This window comes from Triturus cristatus, chromosome 9 (genome assembly GCF_964204655.1).
Source record: "Triturus cristatus chromosome 9, aTriCri1.1, whole genome shotgun sequence".
Classification (NCBI taxonomy): Eukaryota; Metazoa; Chordata; class Amphibia; order Caudata; family Salamandridae; genus Triturus; species Triturus cristatus.
In genome coordinates this window covers 42,920,242-42,940,525 of record NC_140592.1, presented here as the reverse complement: position 1 = coordinate 42,940,525, position 20,284 = coordinate 42,920,242, and the positions used below count along the sequence as shown (strand labels likewise).

The 20,284-nt window shown below is 44.6% G+C and overlaps 1 protein-coding gene across 1 annotated transcript in view; it reads right to left on the bottom strand.

The window, feature by feature from the left end:
* Positions 1-669: 669 nt before the first annotated feature.
* Positions 670-20,284, bottom strand: part of SLC25A20 (solute carrier family 25 member 20) — a 157,916-nt gene continuing 138,301 nt past the window's right edge. The window contains exon 9 of the mRNA XM_085624354.1: positions 670-1,496. Within this exon, the coding sequence (XP_085480480.1) occupies positions 1,434-1,496 (63 nt within the window). The 3' untranslated portion in view covers positions 670-1,433. The remainder of the gene's footprint in view (positions 1,497-20,284) is intronic.

Below are 20,284 nucleotides of genomic sequence, written 5' to 3'. Positions count from 1 at the left end.
GGAGGCGGCTGAGTTAAGATCTCAGGCTGGGGTGTGTCAGGTAGGAGGCGGCTGATTGAAGATCTCAGGCTGGGGTGTGTCAGGTAGGAGGCAGCTGATTGAAAGGCTCTGGCTGGGGTGTGTTCTGTAGGAGGCGGCTGATTGAAGATCTCAGGCTGGGGTGTGTTCTGTAGGAGGCGGCTGATTGAAGATCTCAGGCTGGGGTGTGTCAGGTAGTAGGTTGCAGATTGAAGATCTCTGGCTGGGGTGTGTCAGGCAGTAGGTGGTTCACTTGGGATCTCTGTCCGGGTGGTGTCAGGTAGTCAGTTGCGGACTGTAGATCAATGGCTGTGGAATGTCCGGTAGAAGGCGGCTGATTGAAGAGCACTGGCTGGGGTGTGTCAGTTAGGAGATGGCGGATATAGGAGCTCTGGCTGATATAGGAGCTCTGGCTGATATAGGAGCTCCGGCTGGGGGGTGTCAGGTAGGAGGTGGCTGATTGTAGATCTCTGGTTTGGGTGTATTAAGTCGCCTTTGCCCTGTTAGGTGTTCTGAACTGGGCATAAATGAGCGATATTTTTTTAACCCCGGTTTCATGAACGTGGTCTTATTTAGAATAGCTCTGATTCTTGGAAAGAATCGATAAGGAGAGAATGAATAAATAGAAATAACTGTGAAACAACGAAAGCATTAAGAAAGTTAAAGTGTTTATTGTTTCTAGACACAATTGTCTCATATGTAAATTACACCGTAAGTTTATTAGCGCTAAAAGCGTGTTGTAGCGCCTTGTATCTGGCTGGTTAGGAGATTAATAACCGGACTGTTATGGCATAGCCTCCACACTGCCACATGTTCCTTAGTGCAGCGCCAGAAGTCTTCTATGAGCTCTAACAATCACAGTCTCTTATAAGGCAAAAGGCTCGGAGGTAGAGGCTACTGATTACGTCCTATTTAATGAAAGTAAAGTCTATGTACCTGAGTGGTTCATGCAGAATGCATTTAGCAGCAGGCTTAGATGTAAGCCCCAGCTGGCACATGCAGGTCTCATGTAACTAACAAGCCACTTTACCCAGTTATTTATCCTATGCACACCTGGTGCAGCAACTGCAAAGGTACCAGGCACGAGCCAACATGGTCAACAGTCGAAGAACAAAAGAGGGGTTCCCTCTTCTGGGATGATACACAGTGATGTTACACAGAATCAGTTCTCCTGTAGGTTTGGTTGAATAGCGGATTTCATTGGGACTTCAACCTCCTGGTGAAGTTTAAAAAAAGAAAAAAAAATCAGTTATGGCTTGTGTCAGAAGAGTACCTTTGAAATTAAGGCAAAACAATTCATTAAAAACACATTTTTCATTTCACCAGTGATTTCCATCATTCAAAGCAGCCGAGTTTCCGTCGTTTTCCTATTGTACTAATTCCTCCTTTAAAACGAAGAACTGCTTCCAGAGTAATCACATATTTGGCGCGAGCCAGTTAAGGCATTTCATGGCAACTTCGAAACCTAAGAAACAGGCCTGAAAAGAAAAATAAAGAAAAATAGATTAGGGCATATATGAATAAACTGAAACCAAGATGCTACACTTGAGGTAATAAACAGAATACTCCCTACTACTCTTCTAGGATAGCTGTGTTTTCTGAAGACTGTCAAAGTTCGGAAATCACAAACAATAGGAAAAGGAGAAGCGCCAAGACGTGGCCTCTGCCCAAGCTTGAATAGAAAATGACATTTTGGGAGCGAATCGTAGAACTAATGGACTAAACAGGCCTGGACTTTTCACGGCAAAACATAAACCAATCAATGCTCTGTCACTAGGGTGTATGTCATAATCTGATCGAAGCTCTATCACCAGTGTGCATGTCATCTTCCAATCAATGCTCCATCACTAAGGTGTATGTCATAATCAGGGGCGGCTTCACCGTTAAGGCGGAGGAGCGTCGCCCCACTAAATTGCACCCAGAGATGGAAAAATAAAATGGTAATAAAGTTCATTTAGTATGATTTTATTTTGTAAAGCCCTGTCCCGAGCCGAGCGTCAGGACGAGGGGCGGGGTTTTCTGCTGCTGCCAGTCAGACAACATCAGAAAGCAGTGATGGGCAGGGAACTTCAAGTTTAAAGTGCACATCTCTTTGGCCGGACATCTTGTGACGACCAGCCACACAAGCGCATTTTAAACCTCGCTAACTCAGCTGTCCAAGACAACTGGGTTAGAGACAGCATAGGGCTCCCGTGTTGGAGCCTGGCTGCCTGGAGAAAACCCGAGCAAGGAGAACAGCACGCCAGGAAGGTAAGTGTAATGTATTTTTTCCCACCCGCCCAACCATTCTTCATAGAGGACAGCCCCATTGGTCTTAATCCAATCAGTGCTCTTTTGTTGGCGTGTATGTCATAATCCGAACCATGCTCTATAAATGGAGTGTGTGTCATAATGTGATCAATGCTCTACCACTGATGCGCACGTCATAATCCGATCAATGGCCTATCACTGGTGCGTATGCATAAGGTGGAGGTAGACTGCAATGAGGCGGCCCATGCTGCACCTTGTGCTGCCTGTGCTTTACAGAACTCCTTTCGCCATTACGCCTGTAAGTGCCTTGTGCAGCACAGACCCTGCCTTGGTTCTCCAGACAGTAACTGCATACTTTCCTGTGTGCCTTTCCCATCACACCCTCTGCTTCCCCACCCACTCTATGCCACATTTTTGCTCACCTGATGCTCCCTTCCACTGGCCTCTTGGCCTTTCTCCAACTCTAGCTCAATTTCCCTGCGTGCTAGACTTACATGTACTCGACAATGGCACCTTCTTGTGACACCTGCACCTATGCCACATCATGGCCGTGCAGTCCACTTCCATCAGCCTCTACTTCCTGTGATACCAGGTCTCCTGTGCTGCTTGTGTACGGTGCCCCTCCTCAGCCTCACCTACTTCTGGGACTCTCATTCCTCCCCAGTCTGAACACCCAAGTGTGTTCTATGCAAGGTCTCGACTGTGTCTCTCCACCCATGCCTGTACCTTCTGTGCCCGCAGGCGATGCCATCAGGGACATGAGTCCCCTCATCCTCCTGCCATCACAGTACCTCACAGCCCCTCTTCGACACTCACCCCCTCGATGCCGTCACATGCTCTTTTCTCCTGTGCTTCCATGTCCCAAAGTCAAGTGACTCCAATATACGTGTTGCATACTGTACAAGCTGAAGCAATTGTCCCATGGCAGGAAGCTTGCTCTGCCACTAACTTTGTTGCACCTCTTGTGTGGGTCTTACTGGAGCCTGTGAAAACCCAATCAATGGGACCAAAAAGAGAAAAGGACCAGCAAAGTCAAAAGTTATGGCAGTGGTAATCTCACCGTACACCCTTGTACACAGTATATAGACATAACATTTTACTAAAATGAAACGGTCTTAGTTAATACCAGACCTAATAAACACAATACAGCTGGGACTGCTTGTGCATTTTCTCCTTCTTTAGAAAGAGGGTCAGAAATGCCATTATTTGTTTGAATGTCCATTTCTGCCAGCTGAGATGGAGGTGCTGGAAGCCAGCTGCATTTTCGGGCAAATAGTGCCCAGTAGTGGAAAACCAAAACGCAGCAGGTTCTCCGATACAAGGGGTAAATTACGCTTGAGGCAATAAACATGAAATCCCTGTAGGAGGAGAGAGTGGCTTTACACGCAGCGAAGATGGCTGCATTTTTTTGAGCTCCGCGGTATCGCCGGTGTGGACGCTCAAGTTGTTGTGTTTCGGGTGATTTTCGATCGGAGAGTGGCGCAGGGCTCGGGTCGGGGTACCACGCGGGTGGACGGCGTCCCCCCACTTATTTTACCGGGTTTTTACCGGGTGGACGCCGTCCCCCCTACCCAAAAGATGGAGCCGGTACCGAGTCTGCACCTGCGTGCACGCTCAGAACTCACCAAACCTCACCTCCTATTGTCGAGAGAGGGCGAACAGAGCTCTTTAAGTTGTTTCACGTTGATGGAGCCGTTCAGTATGACAGATGGACGCTCGTGGGCGTATATTAGAAAAGGTCAGTCTGTATTCATGCATTTCAGACGGAGACTGGCAAATTTACTGTGGCCAATAAATACGCACCGAACAAGCGCAGCTTTAATTTCCCGGCTCCTTTGAGTGTCAATACGGTGACGAATTCCAAAGTAAACATTCTGCTTTACCCCTTGAACCTGCCCCCATCGCCTTGTAACCTTTGTTAATTAGAGGGAACTACATTTCTAATTAGAGGGGACTACATTTCGTGACGTCACTTCCTGTCGTGACGTCACTTCCGGTGACACCACCTAACTTGGAGCGTCCCCCCACTTCTTTTTTTAGGACTTGTGCCCTGGAGTGGCGGAACAGTCGTGAGCTCTTGGGAGAGTTTTTTTTCATGCTCTAATCTGTCCTGCTGGTGGCTGTTACACGCAAAGTATTTTGGCCATGACAGTGCCCTGAAATGGAGTCCGCTACTGCAGCTACGTCACGGCACGGCAAGTAAGAGCTGGAGTCAGCTTCTACGTTGCTCACAGAGGATTATTTCTCATTCTGAGTAAGAGGTACTGTGTGCAGCAATTTTAAATAATAGACCACAGGTCTTGGAACTTATATTTATCAGTGCTGAGAGTGCTGGTTTCTTTCATCATTGGAGGTTACAAAATGGCGGCCACTGACAGGAACCTCATTGTGTTGTGTAATTCCTGCTGACAGGTTCTGGACTTAAGAATGGGATATAATTCAATGCTGGTTGGCTACTACACGTGAGGTATTTAGACCGTACAGTGCTCTGAAATGGCGTCCACTGCTGCAGTTATGTCATGGTGAATGAGAGCTGGAGTCAGCTTCTAAGCTCCCCACGGAGAATTATTTCTCATTCTGAACCAGAGGTACTGGGTGCAGCAACTTTGAATAATAAACCATAGGTCTTGGAATTTATATCTATCAGTGCTGGGTGTGCTAGTTTCTTTTATCATAGGAGGCTACAAGATGGCGGCCACTGACAGGAACTTTATTGTGTGGTGCTATTCCTGTTGGCAGGCTCTAGTCTTATTAATGGGGCATAATTCAGTGCTTGATTTTTACCACATATTCTTCAGAAATGTTGGCGTTTCTGCTGTTTGAATGAATGAATACACATTTATATAGTGCATGGCTACCCATGGGCATCCCAGCGCTTAATGTGGCACCTAATAAACTAAGAGCAGATCACGGAAAAGAAAAGTTTTAAGCGGTTTTCTGAAATTAGGATGATTAGATTCCAGACATATATGATCGGGGAGCCGGTTCCAAAACTTGGCTGCATTGTATGAAAACAGACGACCTCCAGTTCGGGATCGCTTGATCAAGGGAACTGCGAGTAAACGTTTATTGTCGGATCTCAAAGTCCTATTGGGGTGGTAGAGTTGCACCAAAGAGTGAATCAATGGTGAACCTTTCCCGGAAATAGCTTTATGGGCAATGCACATTGCCGTGAATCTAATTCTTTCCTGGATGGGAAGCCAGTGCAAAATAGTAAGGGCTGGTTTGGCTGAACTACGTTTGGGAATGTTCATTAATAGGCAGGCTGCACAGTTCTGAACAATTTGCAGTCTTAGTGGTGCCTTGTGGCGCTCCCAGACAGACTGCATTCGCATAATCCAGCCGAGAGAGTATCAGTGCCTGAACTAATAATCGTCTAGCGACAAAAGGAAGAATAGGGAGAATAGGGAGAATCTTCCTTATCATCCTATGGAGTCCATAGCAATTGGCTGCGACTTTGCGAGCTTGTTCTTTAAAGTTCAAATTGCAGTCAAACCAGACTCCCAAATCCTTGATCTGTTTTTTCAGAGCAGGTAAGGGGCCTAGGCAACTGGGCCACAGAAAGTCTATATTAGCGGGGGCAGAATGACCAAGAAGCATGAGTTCTGTCTTTGCTCCATTCAATTTAAAAAATGACTTGTCCATCCACTCAGAAACCTTCCCGAGACATAAGGTAAGACCAGTCACATTTGTCCTGCTGGCTGAGGGATACCACCAGTTGGGTGTCGTCAGCGTAAGTGACTATCTGTATCCCCCATGGACGCACCATTTCTGCCAGAGAACTCATGTAGATGTTAAACATGGTAGGACTTAAGGCAGATCCCTGGGGGACTCCACACCTCAAAGGAATCGGCTTTGAAGCAGCATCATCTTCGTAGGCTGTAAAAAGTCTATTTTCAAGAAAAGACTGAAGCCAGTTCAGGGCGATTCCAGCTACACCCACCTCTCTGAGTGTTTGGACCATTAGTTGGTATTAACAGTGTGGAAGGCTGCGCTAAGATCTAACAAAATAAGAGCAGCGCAGCCTCCATCATTCAAAATTTTCCTAGACTCCTCTATCACGGCAATGAGAGCAGTGTCCGTGCCCTGTTGGCATCTGAAGCCTGTCTGCGTGGAATGAAGGCAATTGTTATTTTCCAAAAAGGCTGACAGTACGGAGTTAACATGTTTCTCAGCTAATTTGCTGATTCCTGGCAAGAGAGAGAAAGGCCGATAATTAGCCCATTCCTCAGGGTCAAGATTTGTCTTTTTCAAAAGAACTTTGACCCTTGCCTTTTTGCAGAGGGGAGGCACCAGTCCTCTTAGAAGAGAAGTGTTTATCACATCCTGAATAACCGGAGATACTATTTCAGTGACCCGATTTAAAATATTCGGGGAGGGGGGAGGTTGGGGGGGGGGGGGGGGGGGGGGTCTATGGGGAGCCCGATTTTAATTGCCTCAGAAGTCCCTGCAAGGAAGGTAAAGTTAGAAGAGGAAACTCTTCTAGCAAGGCTTGCTGTTTCGGAGTTACAAGATCACTTGTGGAATTAGTTTGTAAAAAAGTCCTATATATGTTTTGGACTTTGGCAGAAAAGAATTCAGCTATTTCATCACACAGCCGCTGGGCGCTATCGGAAGCCATGGTCGGACTGGTAGGTGGGATTTAGCGATTTAAAAAATTTCCCAGGGGGGAGTTGGCCGCTGAAACAATTTTATCATGATAAAAACTCGCTTGAGCGGCCTTTATTTCCTTTTTATAGAGTTTTAATGCCTCTCTGTATTTGGCTTTGTTGATAACCGCTAAATCTTTTCTCCATTTTCTTTCACATTGTTTACATGTTTAAGTTGCCTGGGTTTATGGGAATACCAGGCTTTTTTTTTTTAATTGATTCCTACTCAATGGTGGGATTCTTTCCCGGGGAGGACTATGTCAAGCGAAGATTCACGCAAACTATTAAAATTATCACTAGCGACGATAGGGTTAGGATGAGGTGTAGGAGTAGTGTTTTTTAACTTGGTTGCCTATGTTTCCAAAGGTAACTTAGCCCAGATGCGGCCACATTTTTTAGTTCTGGCAAAAGGCAACAGTGAGTCCTGTGGGGTCCAAGTGATTGGTAATAGGAAACGATCCGACCAGGGAACCGGATGGGATCATCCACCACAAGGTCCTGTAGATAAGAGAATATGGGGTCAAGCAGATGACCTTGATTATGGGTGGGGCTATACACTCTTTGCTTAAATTAAAACGTTTCCAGACCTTCAATAAGATCCAATGTAGAGGTGGAATACAAATCATCAAAGTGTATATTAAAATCACCCAAAATGGAAAAGTTTGGTGAAAGGCTGGCACAGTTAGCTACAATATCTGGGAGATCCTTGCAGAAGTGGCCCAGTGCGCCCAGGGGACGATATATCAAAATTCCTGAAAAGGTGCAGGTAGACGAAAAACTGATCGCAAAGGCTAAGCTCTCGCAGTCAGGTAAGGGGTTTATGGTAGACCTGCATCTAAAATTATTTTTATAAATGATGGCAATACCACCACCTCGGCCGAAATCACGATCTTGCCTCAGAATAACACAGTTGTTGGGGGGGGGGGGGGGGGGGGGGGGGGGGGGAGAGGAGAGCTTGGACTATAGCAGAGTCTGAATCCTTATTTAACCATGTTTCAGTTAGAAACAGAACATCTGGGCTCTTCTCTTCTAGAAGCAAGTGTATTTCAGTCGAGTGCTTAGGAAGGGATTGGAAATTAAGTAAGAGCATCAATCTTTTTGTTGCCCTCTATGGTTATAGAAGGTAGAAAAGTAGGGCAGAATTTAAAAACACAGTAAGCACATGGAGTACTCATCCTATCTGGCGACATAACGAACACACTCACTCTTAACCTCACCTCTGAGCTTATTGAGCTGTTCCCTGTTGTAGCGAAGTTTATCTAGAGGGAATTTGGCAAGGGTTCGGGCCCCTGGGCCCGGTCTGGCGCAGACGGGCTTGCCTCTGGCGCGCCCGCTGCGTGCGTCCGCTGCACGGGTGCGTCATCGGCTGTTTTTGAAGCAGAGTGTCCGCGTCAGCGTCGAAAACTAGAGCGCTGACCAATTTCCAACTGTTTGGCGCTAATTCTTCCTCATACCCACCAAACCCCAGAATTTTTTTTCACTCAAAATCTACAGCACTGATACTTCTCTCTTCATGAATAATTCTGGCGTTGCTTTGGGTATGTGATTTGCAGTGTATAGAATGAGATTCTATACGCACAGCAGGCATATTATTTATCCTCATAGTAGTAAATTAGTGGCTCATTCTTATTGCTTTGCCAGCTCTTCTCAGAACATACTAAGGTTATCTGATCGTGGTCATTATGAGCTTACTCAATGGCTGAAGGTATGGCTGGTAAGACTAAAGACAGACTCCAAAGGGAGCTGAAACGCTCCAAACATTCTTCACCTACCCTGGATTTGCTGGCGAAAGGCAGTTCTGACTCTGCCTCAACTTTAGAAGCTATATTACTCAAGCTCAATACCGTCCACGATATAGCTCAATGTACCAAAACGAATACAGATCTACCTCAGGTGGAGGTCGCAGCAATTCGTAATGACCTTAAAGATCTTTCATTAGGTGTGTCTAACGCTGAGACAAGAATAAGTAGCGTAGAAGATTATACAAATAAACAAGCAAGGCACATCCAAAATTTGGAACGTTCCATTACATCGTTAAGGAGAGACCTAACTGAACAGGAAGATCGGAATAGCAGAAGTAATCTTCGTATTTTTGGATTACCGGAGGAGAGTGAGAATTCTGCTCCTTCAGTAATTGACTTCGTACTTACTAGGATCCCAAATGTCCTGAATCTCTCTTAAAAAAAAAAAAAAAAGAAGACGACTGAGATAGATCGAGTTCACAGGGTTCCAACTTTTAAACCCAGAAACATGTCTTTTCCTAGGGAGTTGATTTTTAAACCTTTACAACATACAGATCAAATCTTATCACAAATGAGGAAGATCAAGACGATTCAATGGGAAGGTCCTAAAGAACAAGTTACTTACCTTCGGTAGCACCTTTTCTGGTGGATACAGTATCTGGCTGTGGATTCCTCACCTTGTGAATATCCCCAGCGCCAGCAACATTCGGAAACTTTTGTAGCAGTCCACGCCGATGAGGTCGAAGACGACGTCACAGACACGGCTCCGCTCGCGACTCCGCTGACGTCACTGGCTCCATAAGAAGACCTCGTCGGCGTGATGATGTCAGTTCCGCCCTTTTTTCCGTGCCTTCGAGGCACACGGACGGACTGACAGCAATATATACACAGTATACACAGTACATAATATACAAAGCAACACACACAGTGTGGAGATCATATATGAAGGCAAAAGAAATAACACACTGCCTTTGACAGTAACAAATTATTCTTGAAACACCATCATTAGAATTGTAGCTATACAAGGGTGGACAATGGGGAGGCGGGTGGGTCAGTGAGGAATCCACAGGCCGATACTGTATCCACCAGAAAAAGCGCTACAGAAGGTAAGTAACTTGTTCTTCTGATGGATACATCTGCCAGTGGATTTCTCACCTTGTGAAAAGATTCCCACAGCAGTCCCACTCCCGGAGGAGGGTGTCCACCCTTCTATACCAAGAAGTTCTGAAGGACGGAACGAGCAAAACGTCAGTCCCTCCTCACCTCAGAATCCAAGCAATAATGCTTCGCGAAAGTGTGGAGGGAGGCCCAAGTTGCCGCCCTACAAATGTCCTCCACAGGAACACCTCCAGACAAGGCAGACGTAGAAGACTTAGCTCTAGTAGAATGAGCCCTTAAATCCTCTGGAGGTTCCTTACCGGCCAAAGAGTAGCATATCTTGATGCACAAGACAATCCATCTGGAAAGGGTGCGCTTGTGCACCACTCTGCCTTTCCTACAGCCAACAAAGCCCACGAAGAGCTGGTCGTCCACTCGAAAGTCTTTAGTCCTATCAAGGTAGAAGCTCACCGCCCTCTTAGGGTCCAAGCGATGAAGTCTCTCCTCCTCTTTGGAAGGGGGAGGGGGAGGATAGAAGGTAGGGAGGGTAATGGACTGCCCCAGATGGAAAGGAGTTACCACCTTAGGCAGAAAAGCAGCCCTGGTCCCGAGTACCATTCTTTCAGCATGAATGGTCAAGAACAGGGGTTTTGAACTCCGAGCTTGAAGCTCACTTACCCTCCTTGCCAAGGTGATCGCAATGAGAAAAACCGTTTTGAAAGACAACAGTCTCAAGGGACACTTGTGTAAGGGCTCGAAAGGAGAACCCATCAGTTAAGTTAAGACAAGATTTAAGTCCCATTGAGGCACAATAAAAGGAGTCGGAGGAAACTTGTTTGTAAGGCCTTTCAGAAATCGTAAAACAATAGGAGATTTGAACAAAGACGGCTGATCCGGCAAGCAAAGGAAAGCCGACAAGGCCGAAAGATATCCCTTTACAGTGGCTATAGCAAAGCCTTGCTGAGCAAGAGACAAGGCAAACTGAAGAACGTCAGATAAACGAGCCCTCAAAGGGTCAATAGATTTCTCTCCGCACCAAAAAACAAACTTAGACCACCTATAGGAATAGATATTTAGTGTAATGACATCTGGCAGACAAAATTACATCTACCACATCCGGCGGGAGAGAAAAAGAATTCAGGTTTCCCCGTTCAATCTCCAGGCATGAAGGTGTAAGTTCTGGAGGTGGCGGTGTAGAACCTGCCCCTGCGACTGCGAGAGGAGGTCTGCCCTCAGAGGGAGACGGAGCGGAGGGCACGAGGAGAGGTGGAGAAGATCTGTATACCACACCCTTCTTGGCCAATCCGGGGCGATCAATATGACTTGGGCCCAGTCTTGGCGAATCTTCCTCAGAACCCGAGGAATCAAGGGTATGGGAGGAAACGCGTAAAGGAGATGTGAGTCCCATCTCAACTGAAACGCGTCCCCACAACTCTTCCTGCATCGGATACTGGTGACTGCAGAATGGCTGGCAGTGAGCATTCTTGTGAGTGGCAAGGTCCACCCGAGGAGTTCCCCACGTCCGGAAGACGTGACGAACCACCTTCTGATGTAGCCTCCACTCGTGGTCGGCAGAGAACTGCCGACTGAGACGGTCTGCACGTACGTTCAGAACCCCGGCCAAATGATTTGCCATCAGACAAATCTGCTGATCCGGAGCCCAGGACCAGAGACGCAGGGCCTCTCTGCAGAGACAACGCAACCCCACTCCTCCCTGCTTGTTGACATACCACATCGCGATAGTGTTGTCCATCAAGACTTGAACCGACTGACCGCGAAGGGAAGAAGGCCTTGAGTGCCAAACGTATCGCCTGCAATTTCAAAAGGTTGATGTGAAGCAACCTTTCCTCTGGAGACCAAAGACCATTGATCTCCAGATCCCCCAGATGCGCACCCCACCCTAAAGTGGATGCATCCGTTATCACTGTGGCCACCGATGGAAGGGCTTTCCTTGCGACAGATTGCCCTCCACACTCCACCAAGACCGATCCGCTGCAGCTTCTCTGGAGATCCTCACAGACTCCGAGATCTTCCTTGTGCTGATACCACTGCCTGAGGAGGCACCACTGGAGTGCCCTCATGTGCCAGCGTGCATGGTTGACCAACAGAATGCAGGAGGCGAACAGACCGAGCAGACGAAGGACCTTCAGGACTGGAACAACCGCTCCATTGTAAAACAAGGGAATCATTTCCTGTATGATGAGAATCTTTTGTGGAGGAGGGAATGCTCGACACACACAGTAGTGTCCAGTACCGCCCCTATGAACAGATTGCGCTGAGAGGGCAGGTGGGATTTGGGTACTTTTAACGAAAAACCCAATCTGTACAACAGCTGAGTTGTATCCTGCAGATGATGAAGCACCCTCTGGCGACTCTGCTTTGATCAGCCAGTCGTCCAAATAGGGGAAAACTGGAATCCCCGATCTTCTTAGATGGACTGTCATCTCCTTGGTGAAGACTCCAGGTGCAGTAGTAAGACCAAACAGGAGGACCGCAAACTGGTAATGTTGCGACCCTACCGTAAACCGGAGATACTTCCTGTGTGACTTCAGGATGGGGATGTGGAAATACGCATCCTGCAAGTCGATCAACACCATCCAGTCCTCCTGATGCAGCGCTTGAAGAACCTGTGCAAGGGTGAGCATCTTGAACTTCTCTTGCTTCAGAAAAAGATTCAAGATCCTGAGATCCAGGATTGGACGCAGCCTGCCGTCCTCCTTCGGAATCAGGAAATACCGGGAGTAGCATCCCGGACCCCTTTCCTGGTCTGGAACCACCTCTATCGCACTTTTTTTTAGTAATGTCAAGACTTCCTCCTGCAGGAGAAGAAGGTGGTCCTCCGAGCAAACACCTTGGCAAGGAGGGTAATTTGGATGGAATTCCCGAAAGGCAAGGGCATACCCATTTTCTGCAAGATCTAGAACCCAAAGGTCTGTAGTAACCGATTCCCAATCTTGTAGAAAATGGGTAAGCCGGTCCCCCACAGGACCAGCCTGATCCAGAATGGTGGATCTAGGGCTGCTTTACAGTGGTGGGAGGGGCTGAAGAAGAGGAAGGAGGAGGAGGAGAGCTAATGACCTCAAGTGCGACCTCTGACTGCCTCTGTAGCTCTTATACAGAGTGTTCTGCTGCTGCTACTGTTGCTGCTGCTGCTGCTTGGGCTGTATGAACGAAAGGATGACCTTCCAAAGCCCCTGTACCTCCTGAACGAGCGCCTAGGCTGAGATTGAAGGCCCAAAGATTTAGCCATGGCCTTACTCTCTTTAAATCTTTCGAGCGCAGCATCCGCTTTTTTGCCAAAAAGATCAGAGCCATTTAAAGGCAAATCCAGGAGCATTGCCTGCACATCAGGGGAGAACTCGGATGATTTGAGCCACGCACTCCTCCTCGTGGCAACCGAAGAACCCATAATCCTTGTGACAGAATCAGCTGTATCTAAGCCACTTTGGATTACCTGACGTGCAGCCACTTGGGTATCCGCCAGAACCTCATTAAAGTTCAGTCTATCTTCTTCCGACAGTTTTGGGGCCAATTTTTTAGCCGAATCCAAAAGGGCATGGATATATCAGCCCAAAAGACAGGTGGGATTTGTCGATTTTAAAGCCATACTGGCAGAAGAGAAGACTTTCTTAGCCGACTGGTCCAACTTCTTCGCATCCCTGTCACTCGGGACTTGGGGAAAAGCACCTGTAGATCTCTTGGAACAGGCAGCCTGAACCACCAGAATCTCCGGAGAAGGATGAGATGTTAAAAAGTCTGGGTCCCCTGGAGCCGCCCTATACCTCCTAGCAATTACCTTAGAAACTGCAGGAGCAGAGAAGGGCTTACGCCATACCTCCATTACCGGCTCAATAATGGAGTCATTAAAAGGGAGCAAAGGCTCAGACGCGGAAGAAGGAGTGTGTAGAACCTCTGTCAGGATGGTTGGTTTAAACTCTGCAGATGGCAACTGCAGATCCAGAAGCTCAGTTGCCTTCTTAATAACAGAGTGGTAGGGAGCCACATCCTTTGAAGGAGCATCAGCAGGAGGGGTAATCACCCATTCAGGCAACAAATCCAGGCCACTAGCCTCCTTCAATTCTTCAAACAGATCTTCCGACTCCATCAACTCACCTTCTTCCACTTCCTACATCTGGTACCTCTGTTCCTCTAGTACCCTTTGGGCCTCCCTCCTAGATCTGATCCTCACAGCAGGAGTCGGCGGCGCCATGACCGAATCCGAAGGCGCCGGAGTCGAGCGCGGATCCAAAGGGACAGCTGGCGTCAAACGAGGTTGAGTCGGCGCCGGTGAAGAAGGGAGCGGCGTTGATGTCCTCGGCGGCGGTAGATGCCAAGACGGTGTCGCTGGAAAAAATGGCATGAAGGGAGCCTGAGGATAAGCTTGGGAAACTCCCAAACTGAAGGCCATAGCACCCATAGGACCCGAAGGTGTGCCAGAGGGGTACAAGGCTATGGAGAAGACCCCATACATAGCATTAAGATAATGCGTCGGATCTTGACCTGGGCCTGGAAACGATGGATATGGCTCAGACTGAGGCATCACTGACTCGGGCCGATCGGCGCCGACGGTGGAATCTCGCCCGGAGCTGGAAGCTCTTCCATCGGAACCGTAGACAAAGCCGGAGATGGAGCTGGCGTCGGAGATGGAGCCGGTGCCGGAGAATGCTCTGGTGAAGCCACAGGCGATGACAGGCCAACAGGAGAATCCGGAACAGGCGAAGGAGATACAGTGTCCTTACGACGTCGAGGTAGATCTCGGAGCAGTATCCCTGTCCGAGCGATGTCGAGATCCATGCCTCTTCTTTTTCTTATGCTTCTTGGTCTTAGAAGCATGCCCGAAGTAGACTTCGACGCCGCCCTCGACCTTGATCTTCTCGGACCTCTTTCCTCCTTTTTCATCCTGGCGATTAATAACTTGGCTTCTCTCTCCTTCAGAGCCTTTGAGCTCATCTTGCGACAGCAAGAACAGCCTTCAACATCGTGGTCCGATGAAAGACACCATACGCAGTCTTCATGCGGATCCGTTATTGACATGTGCTTACCGCACTCCCGGCAAGGCTTAAACCCGGACTTCTTCGTCAACATCTTCAGCTGCAGACAAGAAGAGAGACAAGAAGAGAGAGATACCAGCAGAAAACAAAGTATCAAACACAGCTACAGAGAGAATCCAGAAAACAGTTTGTGTCGAAGGCGCGGAAAAAAGGGAACTGACGTCATCACGCCGACTAGGTCTTCTTATGGAGCCGGTGACGTCAGCGGAGTCGCGAGCGGAGCCGTGTCTCTGTGACGTCGTCTTCGACCTCATCGGCGTGAACTGCTACAAAAGTTTCCGAATGTTGCTGGCACAGGGGATATATTCACAAGGTGAGGAATCCACTGGCAGATGTATCCATCAGAAAAAAGTATTTCGCAAGATTTTGCCAGAGACACCGTAATTAGTCGCAAAAGCTTCCACAATCTATGCAGAAGGCGCACTGATATGAGAATTCCATTTTTAATTTCTGGGCCCTCAAGATTCTGGATCATTTTCAAAGGTCATCCACAGACTTTTATGAACCTACAGATCTCTCTACGTTCTTGGATAATCAATCTAAATCCCAGATGGACTCGGATTCTCTACCTGGTACTTCTCGTTCCTAATTATCTGTATAGGTTGACCTGGCCTGTTTCCAATATTCCCATATAACCATTTTCCTTTTGTTGCTGAATAGTATTTGGTAAGGTCACTGCATGTTCAAATAGTTACAATATTCCATATAACTGTCTATGTTGGTTCTATTGTATGTTTGATTGAGCCTCTGTTGTGTTTGAGATTATAATACATTTTGCTGCAACTGTACTGATGCTTTTCATACTCTGGATAAGCCAGACTGTGATAATTGATATTCTATACAGTACTATGCAGTACCTTAAGCAGTATTTAGTTCTTTTTGGGATCAACTTCGACAGATATGCTTTATATAATACTGGGATACCTAGCTGATATGGTCTCTTTCAGGTGTATTGTTCTAATTGAATGACTATTTATGAACTTATTTTCTTATTACTCTTATGCTTTTTATAACTCCTTTGCTTTAGGTAAGTATTCTATTTCTTATCCTTTATCTTTGCTCCCTTTTTCTGTGGAAGGGTGTTTATATGCTATATATTATTTAATGACTTCACTGATCACCAATGAAATCCATTATTCTCTACTAATGATCAATTATTTTATATATCTTTTTTATTCTGATCTCACTGCCACAATTTATGTCATTATCAGATGCATCTCTATTAATTGTTGCGCTTAGTTTGCTATTACTTGATAGTTGTAAAGTTAATTTATAATATTATACATATCAATTTGGAATTTATTTGAATGATCTTTATATTTAGTTTAAAGTATATATAAGCTGGAATTTATATGCTATTACAAATGCGATTTGTTTGCTTACGAAATGTCATTACTTAATCTCTTTCTAATATTTTGTTCTAATTGAATGACATTGTTTATGAAATTATTCTCCTATTAATTCGAACTTCGCTTTATAGCTCCTTTGCTATAGGTAAGTATTCCATCACTTATCCTTTATCTTTGCTCCCTTTTTCTATGCAAGTTTGTTGAGATGCTATAGGTTATTTAATAACTTCACTGATCACCAACGATCTGTGTTATTGTCTACTAACGTTCCCCAACTATTTTATATATCTATGTTGCTCTGAACTCAGAGCCACAGTTAAAGATGTATCTCATAAATGACATAACGTTAATATTCATGCTCATAGCTTGCTATTACTTCATAGTTGGATAATTATTTTATATATTGTACGTATCACTTCTGAATTGATCTGAATGAACTTTATGAATGGGTTGAAGTATGTATACAATGGAATTTCTATGCTATTACAGTTATGATTTGTTTGCTCATGAAAGGTCATCTCTTTGCAAACGTTCCATTTATATTATATTTATTTATTCTCCTGTTACCCAATATTACTCCCAAGTGATATGTTTGAAATGGTTATGTATTTGGCATGGTAACATTTGTTCTGTTGCTCTGCGGTTTGTTTATACTGGACTTGTCTACACCGATAATGGTAGCCTCTGCTGTTGCTCATCTACGTGGATTCCCCGTGCAATTTCCCTTATAGATATCCCCTGGTGGCGTTGGGCTTCGATATTGCTCCGTTTTTTCTGGAGTGCATTTGAACCCTCTTTTCTTTTCCCTTCTCTTCATTCCTCCGCTTAATATTGGGACATCTGCTTCACTTCCTTTTGTTTTTAACTATATTTTAATTGCCATTGTACTCTTTCACCAGAAGTATTCACTATTCATAATCCATGTATATCAATGCCCGGTATATATGTAGTTTCCCTTAATGTTAGGGGTTTGAATCACCCGGTTAAGAGGGCCAAGATTCTAGATTATTGTAAGTTTATGGTGATTTGACCTTGCTTCAGGAGACTAAGATACGTTTTAAAGAAGCTCTCCTTATGAGGAAAGACTGGGTAATTAGATGCTTCATGTTCGGAGGCTGCTGGGAAGAAAAATGAGGTCATTACTCTTATCTCTAAAAGATCTGGTTTATCTATAGTTTCAGCTGAACAGGATACCAACGGAAGATGGTTGTTCACTCATCTGACTAATGGTTCGGATGATCTATAGGTTATGAATTTATATGTTCCAAATACAGATGACCCACATTTTTGGAGGGCAATAAATAAAAAAAAACGTACTGATATTCCACAAAATTCAAGAACAATTATTGGAGATTTTAATCTTCCCTTCGATCCTATTTTGGATAGGCATTCTGCTTTTAAATTTCGACCCCCTAGGGGACACAAACATATGCTTAATATGTGTTAGTCTCATCATCTTTTGGATGCTTGAAGATTACACAATCCTACATGTAGCGATTTCACTTTTTTCTCCTCCCCTCATTCTAGCTTCTCTCCTATAGATTATCTTCCGGTTGACTCTTCTCTTTTAAAACATACTATAAATGTCATGATTCATCCAATAGTGGTCTCTGATCATGCTGCAGTCTCTTTAACCATTCTTAATCTTACGGGTAACTAAAGGACCCCGTAATTTGCGTCTAAACACAGAAATCTTAGAGGATGATGCTGAGGTCAAAGAACTTAAGGACGAGATTTTTCATTTCTTCAAAGAATGAATTATTAGTGGATTCTCCAATAGTAATATGGGATGCATTTAAGTGTACTATAAGAGGTCACATCATTTAAAAAAAATGGCCAAAAGAAACAGCGATATTAGGAAATCTCTTCAATCTCTGGGAGATGACATTAAACGAAAAGAGGAATTATATAGACATACTAAAGACAAATCTCTTTTGCAGGATATTAAACATTTAAAATACTCTTAATTCCATAGTTACTAAAAGAGCTCAAAAATCTCGTCAATTATTGTTACGGAAAAGAGCTGGAAAGTTGTTAGCTGGTACCCTCAAATATCAGAATACCAATACTACTCCTATTACTGATCAAACCGGTTTGAAATAGTTTCATACCCAAGAAATTCTTGGAGTCTTTCCGGAATTTTATGGAAATGTATATACCCCTTGAAGTCAATGCACTAAGCTTACCTGCCAACAGTTCGTTAACACTCTCCCCACTACTACTATTTCGAATGACGATATGATAGAGTTGGGTAAACAATTCGAAATGGGCGAGATTTTTCAGGCTATTAAGGTTACTCGATTGAGGAAAGCTCCCGGACCGGGCAGGTTTCCCCATTGACTTTTATAAAACGTTTACTTCTTTGATAATTAAATACCTTGAAAGGATTTTCGCCAACTATGTTCTTTCTTTCAAGGCTTCGGGTATGGCCGCTTAGGCTACTATTGTAGGTCATACCAAAAGAAGGTAAGGATCATTCTAATCCAAAAAACGTCTGCCCCATTTCCATATTAAATATGGAGGCAAAAATATTTGCAAACATTTTTGCAAATCTTCTAGAATGTCACATTCCTAATCTCATCCATGACTCCCAAACAGGTTTCGTCATGGGTAGGCTTGGCTAGGGACAATGTTTGTATGTTCTGTCACATTTTAGAAAAAGCAAAGCTTTCGTCATTGCCATCTGTGGCGATTGCCCTTGACGACGAAAAGGCATTCAACAAGGTTTCTTGGCCTTTTTTACAATCTGTGTTAGAATCTCATATCCTTGGTAACTCTTATTAATATGGTTATGGCTCTTTATGCACAACCTAAGGCTAATATGATTAATGACACAACATCCTCCTTTTTTAATCTTCGCCATGGTACTAGGCAAGGGTGCCCACTTTCACCCCTTCTCTTTCTTTTGTCTATTAATCCACTTCTCTGCTTACTTAATCTGAATTCTGAGAATAAAGGGTTCCAATGTGGAACACACAAAAAAAAAAGGTCCTTACGCCGACAATGTCCTTATTGTTTCAGAAGACATTGATTCAGCAATCCTTTATATTTCTAGTATTATTTGTGTTTTTTCGGTTGTTTCTGGCGATACTCTTAAGAGGAAACAATTTTGTTTTCTCTTTAACTCTGTGTCTTCCTTCTCACTAGGGTGATTCAGGTTTTAAATGGCAATCCACTTGTATTAAATATCTGGAGATCTGGTTCTGTAAAGATCTTTCAGATACTGTTACTTATAAATGAATCCCACATAATAAAAGTTAAGGATCTCTTGTCCTCTTGGTCTCCTAAATATATTTCTTGGTGGGGTAGGTTACAAACTCATAAAATGATAACTCCAACCATTAATATTTTATCTTCTATGCTACCTATAAAGCTTTCATCCTCTTTATTTCATGAGATTGATGTAATCACTTCAAGTTTTTTATGGAATGATAAGAGAGCTAGAATTGCTTACAAATATCTTAGTAAACCTTCTATATTGGGAGGCTGTAACCTCCGGGACTGGAATCTATACCAGATTTCTTGCTTGGCAGCTCAGGGAGCAATTTGGTTCTAACCAGAATCCTGGCATATACCTCCATGGATTTATATTGAACAAGAGTTGTGTGCTCCCTTTTGCCCTCTTTCTTTACTCACAGCCTCAAAACTTACATTAGTACACTCTCAGCGTATTATATCAGATACAGTTAGTGCGCTGAAATACACTAAGAAGAAAGTTTCAAAACAAGTTCATAAATCAAGATGGACATCTTTGTGGTTTAATCCTAAGCGTGTTACTGACATTGAACCTAACACTGCTTTTTTGTGGACCACCTAGGGTATCAAACTGGTGAAAGACCTCTATGATACTAATCATGATCCTCTTCCTTTTTCTTTCCGAGCCAAAAAAGATAATCTCAATAACAATGATATTTACACTTTTTTGAAGCTTAAAGTCAAACTTTCTAAGATACCAGTTTCTACAGATTCGGTTATTATCTCACTTCTTTCTTTTTGGGAACACTCAGGCCATGCTGCTTCTAAAATGTATAAATTTGTATCTGCTCCATTGCCTTCACAAGCCATGATTACTTGTGTTAAATGGTCTCACAATTTCTAAGACAATATTTTTAAACATATTTCACAGG